This window comes from Pantherophis guttatus, chromosome 1 (assembly GCF_059756535.1).
Source record: "Pantherophis guttatus breed Tessera chromosome 1, ASM5975653v1, whole genome shotgun sequence".
NCBI lineage: Eukaryota > Metazoa > Chordata > Lepidosauria > Squamata > Colubridae > Pantherophis > Pantherophis guttatus.
This window is the reverse complement of record NC_142063.1, coordinates 254522037-254547377: the sequence shown is the minus strand read 5'-3', so window position 1 is coordinate 254547377 and position 25341 is coordinate 254522037. Positions and strand designations below refer to the sequence as shown.

Below are 25341 nucleotides of genomic sequence, written 5' to 3'. Positions count from 1 at the left end.
GATCCAAAATGTAAATAACAATAATATTATTTAATATTAACTCTTAGACATACTTTAATAGTAAATCTTAGATAGTAACTTATTAATGCTTAGGTCCTTGATTAGTACTTGATTTATTAAGTTTCCACTAATAATATCTTTGAAACATTGTATTTTAGATTCAGATTCTAAATAAACCTTGATTTATTGTTGTCATCAAGCTGACCCTGGAAGAGACACGGTATTTAATATGAGGATACTGAATAAATCAGGTGATACTTAAATCATAACAAATATATAGCACGAAGCTTATTGAAGTGAGCTCAAATGAGCAGTCATATTCTGCTATTATCTATCTGATATCATATCTGATCAATTTACCAGCAACTCATGGGTTTTTTTATGCTTCCAAAGTTCAAAGCTTTCCAAATATTAAACAAAATTTAGAAAGCAATGGTTGCAACATTCTATCAACTTACTCATACACTCATTTCGTTCTGGGGATCGTTGTCCAAAATACCCAGGAGGACAGGATGGAAGACACACCCCAATCTGTTTCATGCGAATCCTCTTCAGGAAAAAGAAGAGTCTAGGTTTACATGACATGCATCCATTGTATTCAGAACATGTTGCACATCCTCCTTGACAAGCTTGGCTCATATTGCGATGCACTAAGAAGAAAAATCACAAGTGTTATCATTAGTTATCAATATTATAGCTTTTTATTCCTATTTCAAAATTTGTTTACTGTTATTAGTAAGTTTAATACAATGAATTTCAATGTCTTTACAAAAAGAAGAAAAACAGCAAAAATGCAGATATTTTGGTCCTAAGTCAGTGTTTTTGAAATAAATTGTATATTAGGTATAATGAGGTTTACTTTAGTTTCAATTTGTGTACAATATGTAGATTGCAGCTTCAATGGTATTCAGAAAATATGCATATTATTCATAAGTAGAAATGACTTCTATTGCATTGTCAGAGTATAGACTTAATTTTCCTCTCTTTATGTTTAACTTGGTTCCAGGAAATATACTGCTCAAAAAAATAAAGGGAACACAAGCAGAAGACATCCGAGATCTGAATGAATGAAATAGCCTTATTAAATACTTTGTTCTTTACATACAGTAGTTTATACACTGCTCAAACAACTAAAGGGAACACAAAACTATTGTATGTAACGAACAAAGTATTTAATAAGGCTATTTCATTCATTCAGATCTCGGATGTCTTCTGCTTGTGTTCCCTTTATTTTTTTGAGCAGTGTACTTAAGCTGTTTGAAATATTAAACAGCAATTTAATATCTCTGAAAGACAAGTTTGCTCAACTTTGCTATCAGACTGATATCAGATGATACAAAATGACCTAAACAAGAAGGATTTAGATTGCAGCTGTAATTTATATGAATAGCAAGGTCCAATAACTGTATGGAAAGAGGGAAAAACATGTTATAGAAATTCATCTGTATTATATAAATATTAATATTTAGTTGTTTCTAAATCATAGTCATCATAGCTTATGTTTATGTCTACTAATTCTAGAATAGACTAGTCCCTGCAGTTTTCTCAGCAAAGATTTTCAGAAATGGTTTGCCCTTACTTTCTTTTTTGGGATGAGAGAAAGTGGCTGACTCAAGGTCAGTGCCTGAGGTAGGACTGGAACTCGCAAACTCTCTCGCCTGTCTAGCCTGATGTTTTAATCACTACAACAAACTGGCTCCCATTTCATAGTCTTATGTATCTATTATGTATTTATTTATTGCATTTTGCCTCTGTATTCAGATTATTACAATAGAATGAAATCCTTGAAAATCTAAAGCATGTTCAGCTTTAATATAAATTTGATTGTGATTGCTGTTTTCATATCATGCATTCTGCTTTAAAACAATTCTTGTTCGGTAAATCATCACAAATCATGGAAGGTAAATGAAAAAAATGAAATGAAGAAAATGAAGAAAAATCAGTAAGGACTTCCTGAATTCTTCATGAACACTCAATCAGTACCAATCAAATCTAAAAATAAAAATATTCATAAGATTTTTCTGTTATCTTTAGTTAATACAGAGCCTTGGTGGTGCAGCAGACTAAAGTGCTGTTATGTGCTAGCACTTAGCTGCCAGCTGCCTGCAATTAGTGCAAGTTCAAATCTCACCAGGCTCAAGGTTGACTCAACCTTCCATCCTTTCGAGGTAGGTAAATTGAGGACCCGGATTGTGGGGGCAATAAGCCAACTTTGTATAGAACAACACCGCTTAGGGGGGCCTGAAAGCCCTAATAAGCAGGTATATACAAAAAAAAGTATGCAGGGTATTGCTATAATGCATTGTAAGCCGCCCTGAGTCTACAGAGAAGGGCGGCATATAAATTGGACTAATAAATAAATAAATAAATAATACAATATCTTTAGTTGAAGTAGCAGGGCAAAAATATGGAAGGACTCTGATATCTAATATTGTAACTGTGAATTTATACTTTCTAGATTTATGTTTCTTCAGGATCTTAATAGCAGATAAAATAGAATGAATTTCATTTTTAACCACACGCATTGATAGTTTTCGGTTTTTTGCTGCTTCTAAATAGAAAATACCTGGAAAATGTAGTTTTAGAATAAAATAGAGATGACACAACTTTTACAAACCAAATAAAACTGCCAGACATTACACACACGCTCTCACACTAGGAAAAAATACCCTAAAAAAATAAAAATTCACCCTGCAGCCACATCCTCTTTTTATCATTGTCCTACCAAAGAAGCCCTTATCTTCCTTGTTCCATAATACTCATTAAAGGTAATCACCAAGAGTTGTCTATTCCAATTTCAATGTAATCAGTGAAATGTATGTTTCATGAAGGGCACAATTATATCTGTCTGAAACTATTATATGCTTATTCCTCCATAACATTTTTCGTACATATAGTGCACTTAAGAAGAAGAAAATATACAATGTTTTTTAAAAAGTTTAACTTAATTTTACTTAGACTTTAGACTTGAAGTGGTTTCTGAATGCATTTAAGAGCACGTTTTTGAGATTTGACATGAATACTTTGACAGCCAGTTTGGTGTAGTGGTGAAGGCATCAGGCTAGAATCAAGGAAATTGTGAATTCTAGTCCCACCTTCAGTATGAATCCAACTGGGTGACCTTGGGCCAGTTATTCTCTCTCAGCCCTGGGAAGGAGGCAAAACCTCTGAAAAACCTTGCCAAGAAAACTGCAGGGACTTGTCCAGGCAGTCGCCAAGAATTAGATGTAATTGAACGAAACAAAAATAATAATAATACTTCAGTATTAAAGAAGAGTGCAAGAGTCAATATGTCAATGCAGAGATAATTTAGTCATACTTCCTAAAGATGACACTGACTTACTACATATCACAGACTTCAGGTGCTTCCCAATCCTGATCTTATACCGCATGGTACCTGATCCACAATTGTTTCTTGGTTTCAGTCCAGTAAGTTTAGCATTGGATTATAGCCGTGATGGCGAACCTATGGCACATGTGCCCAAAGAGGCACATGAAGCCATCTCACCTGGCATGCGCGGCCTTACCTGTTTGACTTCCGGGTTTCTGGCGCGCATGCAAGCATGATGATCAGCTGCACTGGTGCTGAAAACCGGTGTGCATGTACGCCGGCCACCTGATTGTCGGGTGCGCATGCACGTCAGAACCCGAAAGTTTGGCTTTTCCGGAGCGCGATCCCTTTGCGTGCACAGCAGTGCCAAAAACCGGCCAGCGGATGCACACCAGCCAGCTGATTGTCAGGCACGCATGCGCGCTAGAACCCGGAAGTTCGGCTTTTCAGAAGCGCAGCCCTGACAAGAGTGTGTGCACGTGACATTTCTGTATGACAGGTTTGTCATCACTGGACTATAGCATTGGCTTTAGAATATATGGACTTATTTATTGCCATTAGCAAGGACTCAAAAATGATTCAGGCTACCAAGTATAAAACAATCATTTTTTTAAAAAAGGTCTTCACAACTAATGAAATCAAAGTATTAATGTCATTCTAGGAGATGGAATAAAATTTGTTTTTTGTAGTTGAAATTTATCTCTGGTTCCGCCTGTATAAATTACCATGTGGAATTTGGTGTCATACAGTTCCGTCCACTGTAGAATAGTCTTTTCAAAACTTAAATAGAGCTCTCTAAATCCTGCAAATATGAATTAACATCATAGTATTGAGATAGTAGCTAATTTACTGGTAACTTCAGATGATAAATTATTCCATAATATTACTTTTTAACAAGATTGCCCAAAAGCTTATGTGGGCATAAGCACAGAATTTTGTGTTAAAACAGAAAAATGAAGACTAAGGGACAACAGCCTTTTTTTCCCAAGAAGCCAACAAGAATTCTCCATGTAAAATCTTTTCTAGTTTATATGCCTTCAGCTACATGCAGCAAAAGGGTTTTAATTTAAACTTGAGTATCATGAATTAAACATTCATGGTTTGGGGATAGTAGTGCACAGTTATTATTAAATAACCGAATGGGTTATTTAATGAGTCACACCCCTACTTGCCCACCAAAATGAATTGGAGAGAAGGCAGTAGCTAAAAGTGGCCAATAAGTGGTGGGCAGTACCCACCATTGTATTATCTATTTTACTGCTGCAAAAGTACAGCATCATGCAAACGACAAGACATAGGTGGAAATAAGATGAAAAAATCACTTAAGCTTCTGTTCCAAAAAGTATGAAGATAATTGACTCCAACTCTGGGCAGGAGATGACAGGAAGCCCTCTTGCAGAAATGTCCCTCAAGAACATTAATGGGACATGTGTGTATTTTTTATGAACTACCCTTAGTAAGAACGTATCCACTTAAAAATATTTTCTTATGATATATAATATACAATTGTTTTATGTAGTTATTAATTTGTAAACAAGAGATAATTTTTTTATCCTCCAATCTAAATTAGTAACCAACTATACATTACAAGCACAATGTTAAATTTGCAAGGAAATTTAGTATCAGGTAAAATATACATTCCAAGGTAAACTGGTCTTCTCATCATATGCCTTGAAACTTAAATTTGCTGAATACATGTGACAGAAACATGCAGTGCTCCAGATGTTGCTGAACTACTTTCATTTAGCACCAGCCAAGATATCCAGTGGTGAAGGCTACACATTCCTGAGTTTGTCCTCATATTTTATTTTTCATTAGTAGTGTGAATGCAAAGATAAATTAAATGATTTCTAAAAGTATCGACTGAGAGGAAGAATATAAATCAGAGCTTTTCTGATTGTTTGGTTTTCACTTTAGCACTTTATAAGCAGATTATATGAAAGAATTGGAGGAATTTAATTTCAGCAGCAAAACTTAATGCCATTTGGTTTTGACACTTAATCAATCCCTTATAGATAAAGGTTTTTGCCCTTTCACAAAAATGAGAGGATCACTTCAATGACACTTTAAAAAAGAATTTGCTATAATCTTAGATGTGATTCCCTTTTGTAGTGACCTCCTGGATTGGTCACCAGTATCTATAGCTGAGGTTAAAGATCTTATTGCCCAATTAAAGCCAGGTAAATCATCTGGAGGTGATTACATTCCCTCGATTCATAAAGAAAAACAAAGATTAGTGGGGCCTAGTTAACAATTGGTCTACAGAGTTGTTAATATATTTATACACATTAACAACACATCCAATTTCCATCTGATTGGAATCAGACTATTGTTGTACCATTGCACAAAAATAAAACAAGTAGGCGTGACTCTACAAATGCAGGCCTATTAGTTAATTAAACACAGTAAGTAATCTTAATGCCAGATTTTTATAGCTAGAATTGGTAGATTGAGTACAAAATAAAAATATCATTATTGAAGAACAGGCTGGAAGAATGATCAGCATTAGATCAATATGTGGTTCTCCATCATTTAGCAGAGATGATAGACAGAGATTCCTTTTTTGTAACTTCTGATAATTTTAAGTCTGCTTTTGACCTAATACCAAGGGACAGTCTGTGGAGCAAGTGGAGACAGTCTAATATTGATAAAAGGCTGCTCCGACTTATTCAAACACTTTACTCAACTACTTTCCTGAGAATCTGATGTACTTCTTGGGAATATTTATTCAAAGCCATTCCAATTTATAGAGGGGTAAGGAAAGGTTACATATTAGCTTCACAACTTTTAAATCTATATTTAAGTTAAATAAACCAAGCACTTGCTGTTTTAGATCATCACCTAACTATTCTAGCTGATTGTGCAATTCCAGCATTACAGTATGCCAATGATGTAGTTATTATGTCTACTTCACAGGTGGGATTGAGAAAAGCACTTAGGGCACTAGCTTTAATCTGCACAGAACGAAAGCTATTAGCAAGCTATCAGAAAACCAAAGTTTTAATCAAATGTAAAATTTAGTCCATCATAAAATTCACAAATGGAATGCACATTGAGTAGGTGCGCACTTGTAAATATCTTAAACTGTAAATCCATACTTCTCTCTCCAGGAATGCTCTAATTTTTTTTATCAGATAATTATCACACAGGGTACTCTATAGCTACTATGAGATACTACCACTCTAAAGGATCCCATTATATTGCTACAGTTTCAATGTTGTACTCAAACAAGAAGAAAGAAGAAGAAAATTCCAAGAAAATCCTTCTTTCCAAGAAGAAAGTCAATGAACTGACAGATCCTCCAATGAGGACAGATGAAAAGAAGGTGATAGACAGCAGAGAGAAACTGCTTAATTCCTTCTTTGTATCTCTTTTTACACAAAAAGAAAGATATAGCCTAACCTATCAAAAGCAGCACTGAGGGAGAAAGAACAGGTACACGCCAAAATAGATAAGGAAATAATAAGAGAATACCTATCTACCCTGTATGAATACAAATCACCTGGGCCAGATACTTTGCATCCTAGAATTCTGAAAGAGCTGGCAGACATAATCTTGGAGGCACTGAATGTAATTTTTCAAAGCTCCTGTAGCACAGGGGAACTACCAGGAAAAGAGCTGATGTGATACCAATCTACAAAAAGAGGAAAAACTGGACTCAGAAAATTATAGGCCAAGTAGCTTGACATCAATACCTGGGAAAATCCTGGACAAGGAAATCAAGGGGAGGATTTGTGAACATCTTGAAATAAACAAGGTGATTTACTAGAGGCCAGCATTGATAAAAACACATCATGCCAGGCAAAACTTATATTCTTCTTTGATAAAGTGATTAAATTAGTGGATCAATGAAAAGCTACAGATATAGTATACTTAACTTTATTAAGGAATTTGACAAAGTAGACCACAGTCTACTTCTTAATAAGGTAGAAAAATGAGAAGTAGACAGAACCACTACCAGATGGATCCACAGTTGGCTGAGCAACCACACCCAGTGTGTAGACCTTAATGGAACTACATCTACATGGAAGGAAGCATGCAGTGGGGTAAACCAACTCAGTAGTCAAAGACAGAGCCTCATAAATGATCTAGATCAGAGCTATCAAACTCCCGGCCCATGGGCCAGATGCATCACATGCTGGCCACCCCCACACCCGGTTTAGCGAAGGGGAAAAAGTCCCGATATGTCATGTGATGCCACCATGATGATGTGAGTTTGACACCCTTGATCTAAATAAGGAGATAGAAGGGGAACTCATCAAATTTGCAAATGAAACCAAGTGTGTGTGTGTGTGTGTGTGTGTGTGTGTGTGTGTGTGTGTGTGATTGTTAACATTTTGGAATATAGACTGAAGATTCAGAAAGTTCTTGACAGGCCTGAGCATTGGGCCCTGTCGAACAAGATGCAGTTCACTGGTGAGTAAGGTAAGGTCCTGCACTTAGACATGAAAAGCCAAATGCATAGGTACAAAATAGGTGGTACTTGACTCAAGTACCTGTGATAGAGAGGTCTAAGTAACTGTGATAGAGAGGTCTAAGTGTCCTAATGGATCACCACTTAAGTATGAGCCAGAAGTGTGTCGCAGCTGTCAGAAAAGCCAATGTTGCCCAGGGCTGCATCAACGGAGAAATAACATCAAGATCATGAGAAGTAATAATGCCACTTTACATTGCACTATTGAGGCCACATTTGGAATACTGCATACAGTTCTGGATATCACAATGCAAAAAAGATTCTGAGACTGTAGAAAGTATGCAGAGAAGAGCAACAAATATAATGAAAGGTCTGGAGGCTAAACAGAAAAGAGGGGCTTGATTATTTTCCAAAACAACAGAGGGAAGGACAACAAGCAACGGGTGGAAGCTTGTTAAAGAGAGATCCAATCTAGAAGTAAGGATAAATTTTCTGACAGTGAGAATAATCAATCAATGAAATTGCTTGCCTCTTGGAGTTGTGGGTGCTACATCACTGGAGGTTTTCAAAAATAGATTGGACAACCATTTGTCTGGGTGATATAAGATCACCTGCCTTTATTTATTTATTTATTTATTATTTAATTTGATTTATATGCCGCCCTTCTCCGGAGACTCAGGGCGGCTTACAATGTGCTCAGCAATAGCCTTCATCCTTTTGTATATTTATACAGAGTCAGCTTATTGCCCCCACAACTGGGTCCTCAATTTACCTACCTTAGAAAGGATGGAAGGCTGAGTCAACCTTGAGCCTTGGCGAGATTCGAACCTGCAGTAATTGCAGGCAGCTGGTCTTAATAACCAGCTTAATAACAGGGTGCCTTAGACCACTGTACTACCAAGGCTCCTTGAGCAGGGGGTTGGATTAGAAGACCTCTGAGGCCCCTTCCACCCCTATGATTCTATGTTCTAGGAATTTAGTATTGTATGGGTCCATAAAAATTAGATCCTTAACTGAAAATATCCAATATTATGAGAATAATATTCAATATACATGAATATTCCACATGCCGTTCAATATTAAATAGAAAATAGTAGATTCATTGATTATGAAAATTATACCCCCTCCCCATGCACCCTGAATTTGTTGAGAAACTGTTTCAAGATTAAGAGAAACCCACCATGGAAGGATGCAGAATTTATTCAGTCTATTAATTTCTTTGGCACAACAGAAATAACCTCCAGATCAGCCACATGAGCCGCCAGTGGTTTGCTTTCCATCCAAGAATATTTCATATAAATAAACTGAGAAGAATTTTCTGTCTAAAGAATGAATGAGCAGTTCTTTTTCCCCACTCCATACATTCCTCCTTGTTCTTCTAAAATTTATAGGAACTCATTCTCTTGATTCATGAGTATACCACTTATACTAGGCTGTACTACTGGCTGTACTACTGTCCTGTCAGCATGACATTAACCAATGAGAAAAAACATCCACCAGTTATGGCACTGCAGAAAGAATAGTTTGGGTCTGATTTTAGGATACTGCTAAAGTTTATCCACCTGGTTTCTTTGTTTCTTTTCTATAACTCCTTCAGCTCTCTCCAAGAAATAATAATGCTGCTACCATATGAGATGCCTAGTTAATCTATTACTTCTATTCTGTGTATACTACCAGTTGAATATTCTCAAATACTTGAATATTCTGGAATTCACAACATTCTTTTTCTGTAGCAATTATATTATGAATTACTTTTGAAAATTCCAATTTAACAAACAATTTGATAGATGGAAAGAGAAATTGATTGTCATGAAACAGAAGTCTAAACTTCCAATGACCCCTCAGATTATCTAACCCAATTTAGAATTTTGAATTTAAGTCCTTGAAAATCCAAAATAAATCCAATTTTCTCCTTCAGCGTTGGAGACCTTAAAGGCATTTTTGAAAAAAAAACCCCAAAAACTGAAAACCCCAAAGAGGAAAACATTCACTCTGGTGCTCTCACATCACCAGCACTGCAATCTGTGCACACTTGTCAGAAAAATTTGCTTACTCCTGGTTTCAAACCAGAAACAGATGCAGTCATCTTCCAAGGCATGGAAAAAGAATGGAATAAGGAAAAGGATGTTGGTCTGGTCTTCAAGAGGCAGAATTATATAGTGGCAAACCACAATTTCCTGTCACATGTTAAAGCCTCTCAGATGTTAGCATATGACTGCATCCATACCTCATGTTACACCAAGTATGTGCAATAATTTTGAGGCAGATCTGCACACTAGCAAAAGTGTTGTCCTAGTGGTTATGGTTAATTACAAACACCCATCTACTACAAAATGAATTAGCTTCTTCAGACACTCCCAGTCAGACCTTCATGGGCCCAAAGGTATTTCTGCAAGTAAATACAGTTGTTTTGCAGCATGGCAGCTTCTATCTATCTATCATCTATCTATTAAAAGATCAGGTGATACAAACCATTTCCCCCTGTCTATGCCAAGCCATAGTATGAATTGACTAGTTTTGGCTTTACATTATATATGAATTGAGCTACTATGGCCTTGTAAAGCATGCTTTATATCTTAAATATTGAATCTGAACAGATGATTGTTCATAAACCATGTTTAAAACAAGACATAGGTTATAGATCCATATATATGGATCTATATATATGCAATCTGAATTAAATATGCATTTCTGTATTACTTGCATTGATCATTTCTAAAAATATATATCAAGGTCTATATCAATTGTTATTAGCTGTTGCCTGAGTTGACTTTACAGATGTCGTTCATTATTTGCACCATTTTTTAAAATGTAATATTAGGAAACCAAAAGCTGAGTTGGAATACTTGGCTAGAAATTTAACAACTTCCATTGTTAAATGTTACATATTTCCTCATCAGCTCTCAAACTATATGGGAATCATTCATACTATTAGCATTACGAAACACCAGTAGCAAGGATCTCTTACAGCCTTCTAAGTTTTTGTTATACAGGGTTTTTTTTATAGAAGCCACATAAATAATAGCAGGAACATTTTTTTAGTTTAAAACTTCTTTTCTTATTCCTGCACATACTATACCACAAAATCCTGTAATTTCATTTTAGGATGTTTTATGTTGCTTATTGTTAAAGAAATAAGACTTAATGCAATCATTCAGCTTTATTACAGAATCTGAACAAACAGTCTGACCCACTGAACTGAAAACAGTCCACTATGTATTATGGTCTTTTAGATACATGTTGATGCTCTCATTTATTTTTCAAGCCCCAGACAGAAAACCTAAGCAAAGGCCTTCAGCATGTCCATGGGATCCACCATATATGGCTTTGTTTAGTTTGATGGGTTCAAGTAGACACATATCTAATTGTCTTGACTTTTGCTCAATAAACTTTGGCAGTGATTTCAACATCTCCAGAAGGCACGTCATATTTGTTTATTGAGAAATAAGCTTAAGTGAAATCAGTTTATTGAATTCTCTTTTCATTCAAATCTCTGTTTTTCTAAAAAAAAAGTTGAATGCTTCAATTGATTGCAATCATGATAGACAGCAGAGCCCATCAGGTGGCAACCACAGCATATGGAAGATTGTGACTTGGACATGAGGAGTACATGATAAAGAGAAATTAATTAACAAAAATGAAATAAATAAAGATAGTTATGTTGGATGACTGTGTAATTAATTAAGAGACAGGGAATAGTGTCATCAAACAATGAAAATGTACTGATTATTGAGAATGAAGTTGATACATGCAAGTCTGTGACAGTGGAAGTTTAATTTTGAATTGGGATTTGGCCATCTTAAGTAGTTGTGGGTGCTTGAAAATAGAAATCCATAGGCTTAATGATAGTTGTACATTATATTCCATGAATGACCATAATGAAATGATTAGAAATGAGTTTTGATGGAAAAATGTTAAATATTCTGGATTAATGTGATCCAGGAGTGGGAAAATACTGTTAGATGACATGAAATGTTGTATGGTAATAAGATCAGAGATATAGAAAAAGTGCCTGGGCCATTAAGAGATTCAAGTATAAATGGTGAGCATCTGCTTAGAAAATTGATGGTTTGAAAATATGGTGTGAGTATAAGTCTGTGTCAATGAATATAAATTTAAAAGCTTGGTTTTGTTCATAATGAAAGATTGAGGAAAATTAATGAAGAATGCAAGGGTAATGAGAATGTGTAACAGAACATTGTTTGGTAGTGTCAAGATTAATACTTAAAAAAGAGTTAACATGGAAGAAAAAAAGAAGTAAAACAACAACAACAACCAAGAATGAAGAATGAAGAATCAGAAGAAAAGGTCTTATCCCCTTCCATACACATATGAACTACATTTAGCATCAAACCTAGGAGATGCCCCTCTCCGCATACATAGAAACTGCTTAGTGCCTCTGTCAGAAAACATTTACTGCAAGCTGAATTGGCCCTGAGTAGTGAGAGGGATAGTAGTGAGTTAGTACTGAGTAGTGAGAGGAATAAGGGATGCAGTGGCTCAGTGGCTAAGACAGAGCTTGTCGATCAAAAGGTTGGCAGTTCAGCGGTTCGAATCCCTAGTGCCGTGTAACGGGGTGAGCTCCCATTACTTGTCCCAGCTTCTGTCAACCTAGCAGTTCAAAAGCACGTAAATAATGCAAGTAGAAAAATAGGGACCACCTTTGGTGGGAAGGTAACAGCATTCTGTGCACCTTTGGCATTTAGTCATGCCGGCCACATGACCACAGAGATGTCTTCGGACAGTGCTGGCTCTTCAGCTTTGAAATGGAGATGAGCACTGCCTAGAGTCCCCCTAGAGTCAGGAACGATTAGCACATATGTGCGAGGGGAACCCTTACCTTTACTAGTGAGAGGGAAAGAAATCTTAAATTGAATCTTCAAAGTGATCTGCTTGCTTTAGGTGAGCCTGGTTTGACCACCGCAGTTCACAGAAAGGCATAGATTGGGAAGAATTTTTAAAAAAAGTGCTGGATGAAATAAGGAAATGAAAAAAGCTGTGAATAGGAAAAATATGAATATAAGAGAATGATTACCATGAACATGAGGATGAATGATAACTTCAAAGAATGTATTCAAAGGAAAGAAGACAAGGACGAAAGGAGGTAGAAAAAATGCAAGAAGTTTTAATGGAAATAAAAGTAGTTTTGAAATTGGGTGAAGAGGACTAGCCAAGAAGCCTCCGCAAAAGTAAAAGGGATTAAAAATAAAAGGGATGAAATCATTTGGAATAAAACTGAAGTGAGAGAATGCTGGAAATATGTTTTACAGAGGAGTACAGGAATGATAGTGATATGTTAAGAATGAAATTGAAAGAAATTTTACTGTCAAAGAAAAAAGGACAAAAAACAAACAGTAAATGCAGTGAATGTTTAAAAAATGACTAGGCTGCAGGTGTAGAGTGTGTAACTGGAGAAGTGTTATGATTGTGGTTTTCTTAAGTGCTGTGTGACTTGTTTAACATGTGTGTGAAGATAGTATCTGTGTCTGACTATTGGAAGAATGCTATTACTGTAAGGAAGGAAGCAAGTTTCAGGGCAAAACCTACAGAGTGATTATTTTATTAAGTACAGCAGAAAAATGTTTGGATGAATTCTAGTTGAAAAGATACAAGAGATGACAATAAGAAAAATTTGGGAAGTACAGTGAAGGTTTATATCAGTAACGGATGTGCAGAGTTTTGCTCTTAAGTAGGTCATTGAGAAATATTGTAGGTCTGTTGATTTAGAGAAAGCACATAATAAATGGAAGAAGTTCATGTTTTGAAATATTTTCCATGAGTGTGTAATAGAAGGTTGGTTGAATATGATAAGAACAATTCATGATGGCTGTAAATCATGCATGAGAATAAATGGAATACAGGTATTCCTCATCTTACAACAGTTCATTTAGTGACCGTTTAAAGTTACAACGGCACTGAAAAAAGGGATTTATGACTGTTTTTCACACTTATGACCATTGCAGCATCCCCATGGTCACAGATGCTTGGCATCTGTGTTCATACTTATGACGGTTGCAGTGGCCTGGGGTCATGTGAGCTCCTTTTGTGACCTGATGAGCAAAGTCAATGAGGAATCCAGATTTACTTAACAACCATGTTACTAACTTAACAAATGCAATAATTCACAACAACTGTGGCAAGAAAAATTGTAAAATCGGGCAAACTCAGCAAATGTTTCACTTAGCAACATACATTTTGGGCTCAATTATGGTTGTAACTCAAGGACTATTTGTACTGAACAAATGGTTCGATACTGAGCAGAGATTAAAACAAAGGTGTTTAACATACTCTTGGATATTTAAAATATTTATATATAAATGTCTAATTAGTGCTTGTAATAACTTTAAAGGTTATTGATTTATGGAAACAGTTCAATGTTTTTAACTGAAAATCCAAATAATTTTGCAAAAAAACTCAAATAGATTCTATGATACAACAAGAAGTATGAATCTGAAAATTAATGTATGAGATCAAATTAGTTGTGCAATAGGAAAAATGGGGTGAATTTATAGAAGTTATTCTGAGATGAGGAAAGTCTACAACAGGTAGATGAAATTATGAAGGTAACAGTAACAGAGTTGGAAGGGACCTTGGAGGTCATCTAGTCCAACCCCCTGCTCATGCAGGAGACTTATACTAGGGATTCAAACCACCGACCTTTCTGATCGACAAGCTCAGCGTCTTAGCCACTGAGCCACCTAGCCAGGTAACATACACAGATGAATATGGGGCCCCTATATTCCAATGAATATAATATAATGATATAATATAATATAATATAATATAATATAATATAATATAATATAATATAATATAATATAATATAATATAATATAATGAATATATTGAAAAATTCCAATGAGCATTGGAATGAAAATAATGACATACATAAAAGAAATATATTAAGGTGATTTGATCATAAATGAAAACTGAACTGTAAAACAAGTATATGAAAGACAAGCCAATAAGTTAAGGGGAATACTGAGAAAGTCATAGCTGAATGGAATTAATAAGATCCTCTAAAAACATAAATGTAAATGAAAGTATATGAAGTGTGTCAGCCTAGTAGAAAGAACGGCTTACAAACATAAGAAATAAAGGAAAATACAAAGAATTTGTTTTAGTTTCATCTCTACTTCTTTTTCTTTCTCCTATTGTGTGTGACTTAATTTGTTTGCTTACTATTTCATAGGCCTTTTCTGTACTTCGTATAACATTACTTTAAAAGAAAATAGCATAATGGGTATGTTTGTACTGTGCTACATCAGACCAGAACAGAAACTTCAAAATAGTGGTTTAAGATTTACCATTTGAAGTATCTGAATAATCTTATAGACATGGACATGTAGATTGATTGACTTTGCAGTAGAGTTTTAAATGTGAGGAGAAATGTAGACAGTTCTTCCTATATCGTATTTTAGGTTTACACTGGAATGCCAATTGCAATATAAGAAATAAACTCTGGACATATTCCATGTGGCAAGAATTTCATAGGTGGGAAGACATGAAGGTGCAGCAGTGCAACTGACCCATTTGCAGATCCCACAAAATTCTTAAATATGGGCTTAATGTTATTCAAAGGAAGCCTTGTAATTAGAAATGATTTCTTGGAAAGATGAAAGCATGAATCCAATTTCAAAGCTTACTGAAATCAATGAAGATTGGTCTGGGTGGGACTCCCTGTGGTAGCAAATTCCATTTCAAATGAAACGAGAGCTTTCTGCATTGAAACACTAAGGCTTCTCCTATTAGGTCTAAAAGAATTTACTCTTGCTTTATTATAGCTAAATAACATGTCCGTTTTATGAGAAGAGCAGATGAAAATAAATGTGTATGGCTGGAAGAAAGGAAGGGAAAGAAAAATCTCACTGCTGAAAAGAATTCTGCCAAGATAAACCTTAGAGAGTTTTATAAATTAATTCTATTCCACATGTTTATTTTTCTTTTGGAAATTCTACACGGAGGCCGTTTAAATAATCTTATTGGCAACAGCATATTGTGTGTGTGTGTGTGTGTGTGTGTGTGTGTGTGTGTGTGTATCATTGTTACTGGAAGATGCTTGCTATTTTTTTCACTAAAAAGTACCGGTCTGTTTCCCTTCTGACCTAGCAAATTAGGTAAGATTTATACTTCTGACCTGACATTAGGTTGTTAAGATTTATTCTTATATATTAATTTTATGATGCTTTTAAACAACTTATTTACAGCATTGGGAATATATTTATGGCTTAAGAAAAAGCAATTATACTTTAGACAACAGTAAAAATATTGTAGGGAAAGTCCCTCAGATTCGCGAAAGTAACCGATGCCCCTGCAGCTGGTTTCTTCTGGGGCTTTGGGTATTTCCTTTTGTTGTTTGTGTTAATATTATAGTGTTAATATTATAAATTTTCATGTTGGTTTGGGCATATTAATTTTAGACTGTTCCAAAATCCCAGTTTAGTGAAATCTACTGAAGTGAAAAACAAAATGGACCACTTGTTAAATTCCAGTGGTAATCAATCCTCAGCATGGAGAACAATAATGATGAACTTCAATGAAATGTATTACTTATTTTTTATTATCTATATTAAAATTAGGTAATTTAGCAGAACTTAACTTTAGATAGATTTAGTGCTGAGTTGCTAATACTGGATGGACAGATATCACTGGGAGAAGATAGTCTAGCAAATATCCAGACCCTGAACCATGAAGAATTTTAAAGATGATTACCAGCACCTTGATGCCAACTGGCAACAAAAAAGGGTTCTTGAAGTAGAGTTTTTTATGTGGCCATCTGAAAGGGCACTCAGAACTACCTGAGCCAACATATTCTATGTGTTCCTATAACTTCCAAATATTCTTCAAGGACAGTCCCACTTTCAATTAAGGGTGATGAAGGTGAAAGTGGAAGTGAATATAGCCTCTTCTTCTGGGAAAGATGATAATTAATGAACAGGATTCTTACACTCTTACACTGCAAAAACATATGGACTTCACAACTCGACCAGGGTAAAGCAATAGATGCAATTTATATAGACTTCTGTAAAGCCTTTGATTCAATGGTACATGACAAACTACTTCTAAAACTAAAATCTTATGGCATTTCCAGATCCCTGCATAAGTGGATACTGCATTCCTATCAAACAGGCAACAAGTAGTCAAAATAGGGAACGCCCTATCAAACCCTGCACCTGTTAACAGCGGTGTCCCCCAAGGAAGCGTTTTAGGATCCACACAAATGACCTTTGTAATCATATTATAAGCAACAGCGTTCTCTTTGCTGATGATGTAAAACTATTCAACACCCCTGACAATACTGCTACCCTACAAAAAGACCTTGACTATCTGTCAGAATGGTCAAACAATTCACATCTCCAAATCTCAACCAACAAATGCTCTGTCTTACACATTGGCAAACAAAAAACAAAAAAAACAAGCTGGGTGGATACAATCTCGTAGACGACCCTTACTCTGTCAAGGACCTTGGAGTACTCATCTCAAACAATTTAAGTGCCAGAGCTCACTATAACAGCATTGCCAAAAAGGCATTAAAAGTTGTTAACCTAATCTTGCGTAGTGTATTAATTGGTAATATTGTATTACTAACTAGAACATACAAAACATTTGCTAGACCAATTCTCGAATACAGCTCATGGATTACAGTGGGTTACAGTGTCTGGAACCCACACTGCATATCAGACATTAATACAATTGAGAGTCCAGAGATATGTCACGAGAAGATTACTTCATTCCTCTACCCGCAATAGAATACCATATGCCACCAGACTTGAAATTTTGGGCTTAGACAACTAGGAACTATGTTGCCTTCTGTCTGACCTAACCGTAGTACATAAAATTATCTGCTACAATGTCCTACCTGTCAATGACTACTTCAGCTTCAACCATAACAATACAGGAGCAAACAATAGATACAAACTTAAGGTAAACTGCTCCAAACTCGATCACAGAAAATACGACTTCAGCAACAGAGTGGTCAATGCCTGGAATGTACTACCTGACTCTGTGGTTTCTTCCCCAAACCCCCAAAACTTTAACCTTAGACTGTCTACTGTCAACCTCACCCCATTCCTAAGAGGTCTTTAAAGGGCATGAATAAGCACACCAGCGTGCCTACCGTCCCTGTCCTAATGTTCCCTTTTATTGGTATCCATCTCATGTATTCATAATTATGTCTATATTTATATCTGTTATCTAATACATGCTTGACAAAACAAACAAATAAATAAGAGAAAAATTTGCAAAGGGCCTCTTTGTCACAAATGTATTTTATGTGCATGATAAGCATTATAATCCTTACACTAATGAGAAGACCTCTAACAGAAGCTGCAGCAGATCTTACCTAAGAAAAGCTTGGAAAATTATAATGAGCACTTCTGCCTCAGCCCAATAGCCAATCAAAGTGCAGGGATTAGCCTAATCCAAAGTAAAAAAAAATTCCTGAACCTTGGGATATGCCTTCTAGGTGGCCACCCCAGCCTTTAGGACAGGCTTCCACCTGAGATCTGAGGGATCTCTATGCTTTTAGTATTCTGGAAGGTTGTGAAGACCCAGCTCTTCCTCCAAGCATTGGGCTAAGATGAAGGTTGAGCTGAGTGGCTGTTTGGTCTGGTGTCTGTGGGGAAGAATATTTTTGTTTTTAGCTACGTTTTGATAGATGTTGTGAGCTGCCTAGAATCATTAGATAGTGACCCTATAAATAAATAATAAAAAAAACTCACAGTAGGCCAGCTAGAAAGCAACACTTGAACTAGTCGAACCTGGAAACACCACTCTGAATGGCTTGGGGTAAGTAGAAATTGTAGGTGTCCCCCTCCCAATGGGGAAAACATGGCAGAACAGATATTCCCTACATCTGTGCAACTGAAAAATGGCAAATAGTTTCCCTATTAATACCATTTCTATTTCTCCTTCCTCTGTCACTGCTCTTGTGTTGATTTTCAGTGTAAATGTAGTCTATTCAGGATTTGTTGCTCAGTTGTTAAGTCATGTCCAACTCTACATGACCCTATGGGCCACAGCATGTCAGACTCCCCTGTCCAACTCTCACAGCCATACCTTATTACTGGGAAAACCATCGTTTTGATTATATTCACTTAATGACAGCACTTTATTGAAATAAGAGCAAATTTACTGTATTAGCATTTGAGGTATAAAAAGTGGTTAAAAATTGAACGTTCAGGATTCTGAGAGTTTCATAAATTAATGGGTTATTAGAGGGTCCACATTTCTTCAAACCTTGATTACAAGATGTTTTTTGTCAATGTTAATATATAACCACAATCACTCCCATTTTATGGGTGAGTTCCTGAGCAAATGCTCTGTTGAAAAAAAGGCTTGAATAATAGGAACCAACACAATGTTTGGCTTTTGCAACCTATTTTAATTTTACGGCTTCAGTTCAAGCAATACTTCTTAATACGTATCCTTATATAGTCATCTAATATAAGAATGTCCTGCTTTCAGAAGCAGCTTAGAAGCATTGCTATAGTAAAAAATAAATATGAGAGATTTTTAATCCTTTTTCCACTAAAAGTGCAGATTTCCATTCAACAGGTCAATTATATTTCTTACTCTTTTAATCTGATATTTTAAAAACCAAAAAACACAATACTTCAATTCTAGAGTTCTTGTGAAATGAACACTATAGTTCTAGACAAGTTTACTTTGGAGTATTCTTAGAGTAAGCCCAGTTAAACATAAACAGATTTCTCTTCAAATAATCATGGGTAAACTTTAGGACATAATCGAGGAGCTTTGCAATCTTGGAGTATTTTCAATCTTTGAGGCAGGAACCAACAGGATATACTATAACTGTCACCTTGTCACATTTGTATCAACTGCATGCAATTTGTCTAAATGTCAATGATTGAATTCATTATAAACTAGCTTTTCAATATTTAGGCTACAAAAGCCACAAAATACAAATAAATATCCTCACTATCACAAGAGTCCTCATTTGCCCCATGTTCCTAAAAACAATATTTGAGTAATTCCCCTCTCTATTACTCATACCTTAAATTCTTTTCATAAAAATGTTACATAGCTACTACAGCTTTGAACAGTATAGCATTTTTACAGAGCAGGCCAACTCATGCTTGGCAATGAAAGGCAATGCCTCCTCCCCAAAAGAGAGAAGCAGAGTTACAGCAAAATAGCCTATACGTAGCAAAGAGCATAGGGGTAAAGGAGTGTTCATTTGGTAGAATCCCCTCATACTTGGTAACATCTCTGTCATCTACATCTTGACCCCAGGCACAACAGAAGATGCAAATGAGATTCTGTCCTGTGCCTGGAAGCTGTTACAATCCACATGGGACAAACAAGCTCACATTCAGTTGAGAGGGCTGAATTTGGAAACTCTCTGATTCTAGTGATATCCCATCTTTGTCATAGATAGCGTCAGATAGAACTGCTCCATAATCTGGTGCTCTTCCTGGCTCTTAGTTCCTGTTCAAGGACAGTTGTGCCTAAAAGTGTCTCTACTGAGTTTCATCTTATACACCAATTAACAACCTTTTCTGAATTAGAAGGCCCTACTCTTAGTCATTCATACTATGGTAGTACTCCTACATGGCACTGCCTTTAAACGGTGTTACAATCTGCAGTGAATACAGAATGGTTTATCTACTTATGTATACTGGTCAGTTTACTATGGAAAACAATTAGTCTGAGAGCTGCAGTAGTTACAGTTTATTCCTGTGTTCAAAGTGTTGGTTGTCAGCTTTTTGCTCAGAAGCTGCTTTCTTTGGGACTATCTTCTCACAGTAGCCTTTGCCTATTTGATAAATCTGTGTCTCTACTCTTAGAGACTGTCATATAAGAGCAACAAAAATGATTAGGGGATTGGAGGCTTAACTAGACGATGAATGGTTACAGGAATTGGGAATGTCTAGTTTAATGAAGTGATTTATTTATCAAATTTATTTGCTGCCCATCTCACAGTTCAGGCAACTAGGGTTGACATTTGGTAATAGTAATCTTCCAATATTTGGAGGGCTATCACAAGAAAAGGGGATTAACCTATTCTACAAAGTGCCTGGTAGCAAGACAAGAAATAACAGATGGAAACTTAAAAAAAGAGAGATCCAACCTCTTTTCTGTCAGTGAGAACAATTAATAAGTGGAATGGCTCGCCTCCAAAAGCTGTAGGTACTCCATCACTGGAGGTTTTTAAGAAGAGATTGGACAGCCATTTATCCATAATGGTATAGGGTCTCCTGCTTAAGCAGGGGATTGGACTAGAAGACTTCTAAGGTCAGTTCCAACTCTGTTACTCTGCAATTCTGTAAAACCATGAAAAATCTATTTCAAGAACCTTTTAGTATATGAGGGACAGATTGGTTCCTTCTGACAGGAGAATGCATGTTAGATCTTCTTTCTGCTTTGTCATTGTTATTATGGTTTTACCATTTTAAAAGTTGTGTTATTGAATAAGGTTTGTGAACTGTTCAGCATCACTTGGTGATTGAAGCAGCATATAAAGCTAATGAAAAAAAAAAAACCAGGCATAGATCGGCAACATAATACTGCAGTCCTCTACAAGTTTTCTTGAACATTTTCTTGATTCAGTTGTTTTACTTTAAGCGGACAACTATGATATTATACACTATTAACATTGTATCAATAATCTCCATGAACTATATTGTCTATTTTTAAGTAATTTTAGGGTTTAACTTTTTCAAGAATTTACTTAGGAATGAGAGAAAATGTTGTGGATGAATTATGACAAGGTCAAGGTAGAGTAATGCAAGTCGTAAAATATTTCCAGATTCTGACATTTGTACCTTTGATAAAGAAGCAATAGACTAATGTTTACTGTTGCTATGTGGGAGACTTGCTTCATGGAATATAGTTAAATTTTCTTTCCTCTAATAGAGCTGATAGGAATCAAATTGTGTTGGTTCAGTGAATATGCTGATAACACACATAAATTTCATAAACTACATTAAAGTGTCATGGTTTTCCAGCTTAAATTTGTGCGCGGGGATTCAGAGATGCAATGCAGGTGTTTTTACATTAGCTAGTTATTGCTACATTTGTGATTTATATTTGGATTCAGTTCAAATACTCTCCAAAGTATAACAAAATGTGGTGTTGCCAGGTAACGTCAAATATGTTTACCTATATGGATAGTGCCTAAACTACAAATTCTTAATATAGCTAGTTTTTAATTCTCCATAAATTATAGGCCTGTCATGACAGAAGTGATGTTATTGTAGTCATGAGGAAGGAAAAGGCAATCTTTTTGAGAAACAGTCTGTTTTATGAGTGAATCAGTCTGTCTTTCTCCCTTTCTGTATATATTGGGTAAGGTTTATTTATTCATGCTTAATTTTACATTCTACTTTTTTTCCAAGAGCTCAAGGTGGCCTATATCATTTTACTCTCACAACAATCACTCTCTGGGGGTATGTTGGTCTGAAAGAAGCTGGCTGATAGAGCTATCAGTACTTGTGATTTGAGAGCAAAATGGAGATCAGCAATGTCCTGAATTCCTTAAAGCAGCTGCTACGCATACACAAGCACACAAACCTTAGGAGGTTTCATTTTTCCAACTGGAGAATTAGTGCTTTGTTTAAGAAGTAGCAGATCAATGCTATGTTACATACTGTCCACACAACACAGCCCTAGTGACAAGCCCAAAATCAGACAATGAGCTTCCATAGCTGAGGTGGACTTTAACCTGAAGATGAATGTGAGAACTCACATATCAGGACTGTTAAGTGGTTATTAGCAATTGTATGGATAATTGTTGAACTCATCAAATTCACTGGATAGATAATTATGCTAGTCTGTTGTAGCACAAAACAACAGGCTTTATATTATTTTTTAAAAGTAAGGAGAATTTTCACAAGAAGTTAGTGGTCACTTACTATATGACATCTCCCCAGATTTTATCAACATTTTTTATCTTTATTTTTGTTTGTTTTGAATCACATTAAATCTTTATGGTAAGCAAGGCTGTAAAATGTTTGCACCGCTTTGCTATATAGATTCAGATAGCTTTGATTATACACACAACTGCTAAGACATTAACTTTTATGGCACATTGTGGAGGGGAAACCTATTTTCAGAAGTAGATGGTGAATCATAAGGTTATTTTAGTGGTGGTGCTGTTTTTGGAATGCATTCTCCAAAGAGGCTCGACTGGTATCTGTCTTATGTTTTTGGCACCAGGTAAAACCCATTTAATTGGCCTACACATTTTAGTTATTATAAACATTATTAATGTTAATGTTTTAAAGCAGGAATACATTTGAGGAGATGTGTCATTGTTTAAAAGAAAATATTAACCCTTCCCAGCTCTGAAACATTCTTCTGACTACAATTTTATCATCAACTGTGATCAGTTGTTTTTCAAGTGTTCTCTAACCAAGGTAGAAATATTTGTTCAGTTGCTGGTCACACTAAAAATGGGTATCTGATTTTATTTTGATAGTAACTAGATCAAGACTAAGTATTTGAGTGTGGTGGTTCAGTGGTTAGAATGCAGTATTACAGACTAATTCTGCTGACTGCTAGCAGTTTGATTCCCGCCGACTCAAGGTTAACTCAGCCTTCCATTCTTTGAGGTTGGTAAAATGATGACCCAGATTGTTGGGGGTAAGATGCTGACTCTGTAAACCGCTTAGAAAGGGCTGTAAAGCACTGTGAAGCAGTGTATAAGACTAAGTACTATTGCTATTGCTACTTAAAGTAAGGACTATCAGATCTAGTTGCAAAAGTTTGGATCACCATGAGATGGCAGCAAAGAGTTGGAGTTTTCGGTATTTCTTGGCTGCCATTTCTTGGGAATCAAGATTTTACAGTTGAGATATGGTAGCCCTTACTGCAGACTTCACTATAGAATGCTCCTGGCAGTAGGTGTGAAAGCAAGATAAAATATAGAAATCTGTCAACATTTAAGAATCAGATTTTTTTCTTTTTTTGTTGTTGTTGTTGTTGTTTTGTTTTGTTCTGTTTTGTTTCCCCGTGTCTCCTCTCCCTGCCAGGTATGAATTCTGCCAAGTTCTAAGGTCTTGTGATGAAATCATAAATGAATTATATTCTACCAATATTGCTTACTTCCTTAAATGGAAGGTACAAGAAAAGGAAGTAATCTTGGAGAGAAGCAAATATTAAGAGATAGTGGTACCAAGTGAAAAAAAAAACAAAAAGGAAAGGAAATGACCAGAACAGAAAAAAGAAAGAAACGATGACAATCATTCCCTACTTAAGTACCCAGATATCATGTTATTGTATCTCTTTGCTGTCATCTAGTGGTCCTTGGGATTCTTCCAGCCTAGTCTTAACTTCATAGTTAGGTGCTCCTGAATTCATAATGGCAAATGAAAACCAATCCACAATTAGTTTCCAGCTGGTACACTAACATTTCATATGAAAATTAATTAAAATAGGAAGAAAATAAATAAATGAGGAACAGAACAGAAATGTGTTAAGACCAGTGGTGGGTTGCCCCCGGTTCGGACCGGTTCGCAAGAACCGGTAGTAAAACCGGTGGGAGGCTCCGCCCACCGACCCAGACGTTATCATAGGTGATCTGCCCATGTGCAGAAGTTTCTGCGCATGCACAGAAGTGCACACAGTCCCATTACGAACCGGTAGTAAAGATAAGTAGAACCCACCCCTGTTTAAGACATACTTAAAAAGTTCTTATTTTCTATTGACCTTTCAAAAATTACTAGGAATTTATATGGGTTTAGAAGATCCAACAGATTCAGGCCTAATTAATTATGGAATATAGACCTCTAGGGAATTACCAACCTATAGGCCGAACTGAGAAGTAAAAAAAAAAAAAAAATGCCAGAAGGCGGCAATGGAAAACTAGTTCCATGTTGTTGCTAAGAAAACGTGGCAGATATATGTGACCATGATTCAAAGTTAGATTTGAATCTATTCCATTTTTTAAACATGCTAACTATAATACAAATTATTTTGGATTTGTTTTATATATTTTGGTATCATATTGTTTTTTTTTATATTAATGTTATGTTATATTAAGGATATTGTCCTTAGTATCCTTATTTTCAAAAGAAGCCAGCAAAGATTGCAACTTTTGTAAACAATTCTGCCATGCTGCCACTGGACAGAAGACTCAGATAGAAGGGAGGAAAGGCAGCACAGATACCTGCAATATTCTTTGCAGCCTACTTTTCCACACGGTCTTTATAGTTTTTACTGAAGGACAGTTTCAGGGCAGAGATTGGTAAATCTCCTGCCATCTTTTCTCCTCTCACCCAGTATTATTTATGGCAGGAAAACTGACCATCAGTCGCTTTCCTGAGTATGTGATGGGGATGGGTTGGGTATTTTATTTTGTGTGTGTGTGTGTGAGTGTGTGTGTGTGTGTGTGTGTGTGTGTGTGTCTGTGTCTGTGTGTGGCCTTGGAAATTTCAATCTTTTGAAAGCTGGAGAGATTGTTATCCTCTCAGAGACAATGTCAGTAGATTTCTCCTGATAGAAGGTCATATCTGACTAATGTTGTTAGTAATGTAGCATCAATAGGAAGTTAGGAGAAATGATAACTAGATAATTTTCTGTTGCCTACCAATAACCTTTCCTAATAGGAGAAGCCTAAGACTTATGATTGTTG

At 35.9% G+C, this 25341-nt stretch overlaps 1 protein-coding gene across 4 annotated transcripts in view; it reads right to left on the bottom strand.

The window, feature by feature from the left end:
• Positions 1 to 25341, bottom strand: part of RSPO3 (R-spondin 3) — a 60901-nt gene that overhangs the window by 27319 nt on the left and 8241 nt on the right. For all 4 annotated transcript variants that reach the window (XM_034418750.2, XM_060692214.2, XM_087882777.1 and 1 more), the window contains exon 2: positions 459 to 650. In XM_034418750.2, coding sequence (XP_034274641.1) covers positions 459 to 650 — 192 coding nt within the window. The remainder of the gene's footprint in view (positions 1 to 458; positions 651 to 25341) is intronic.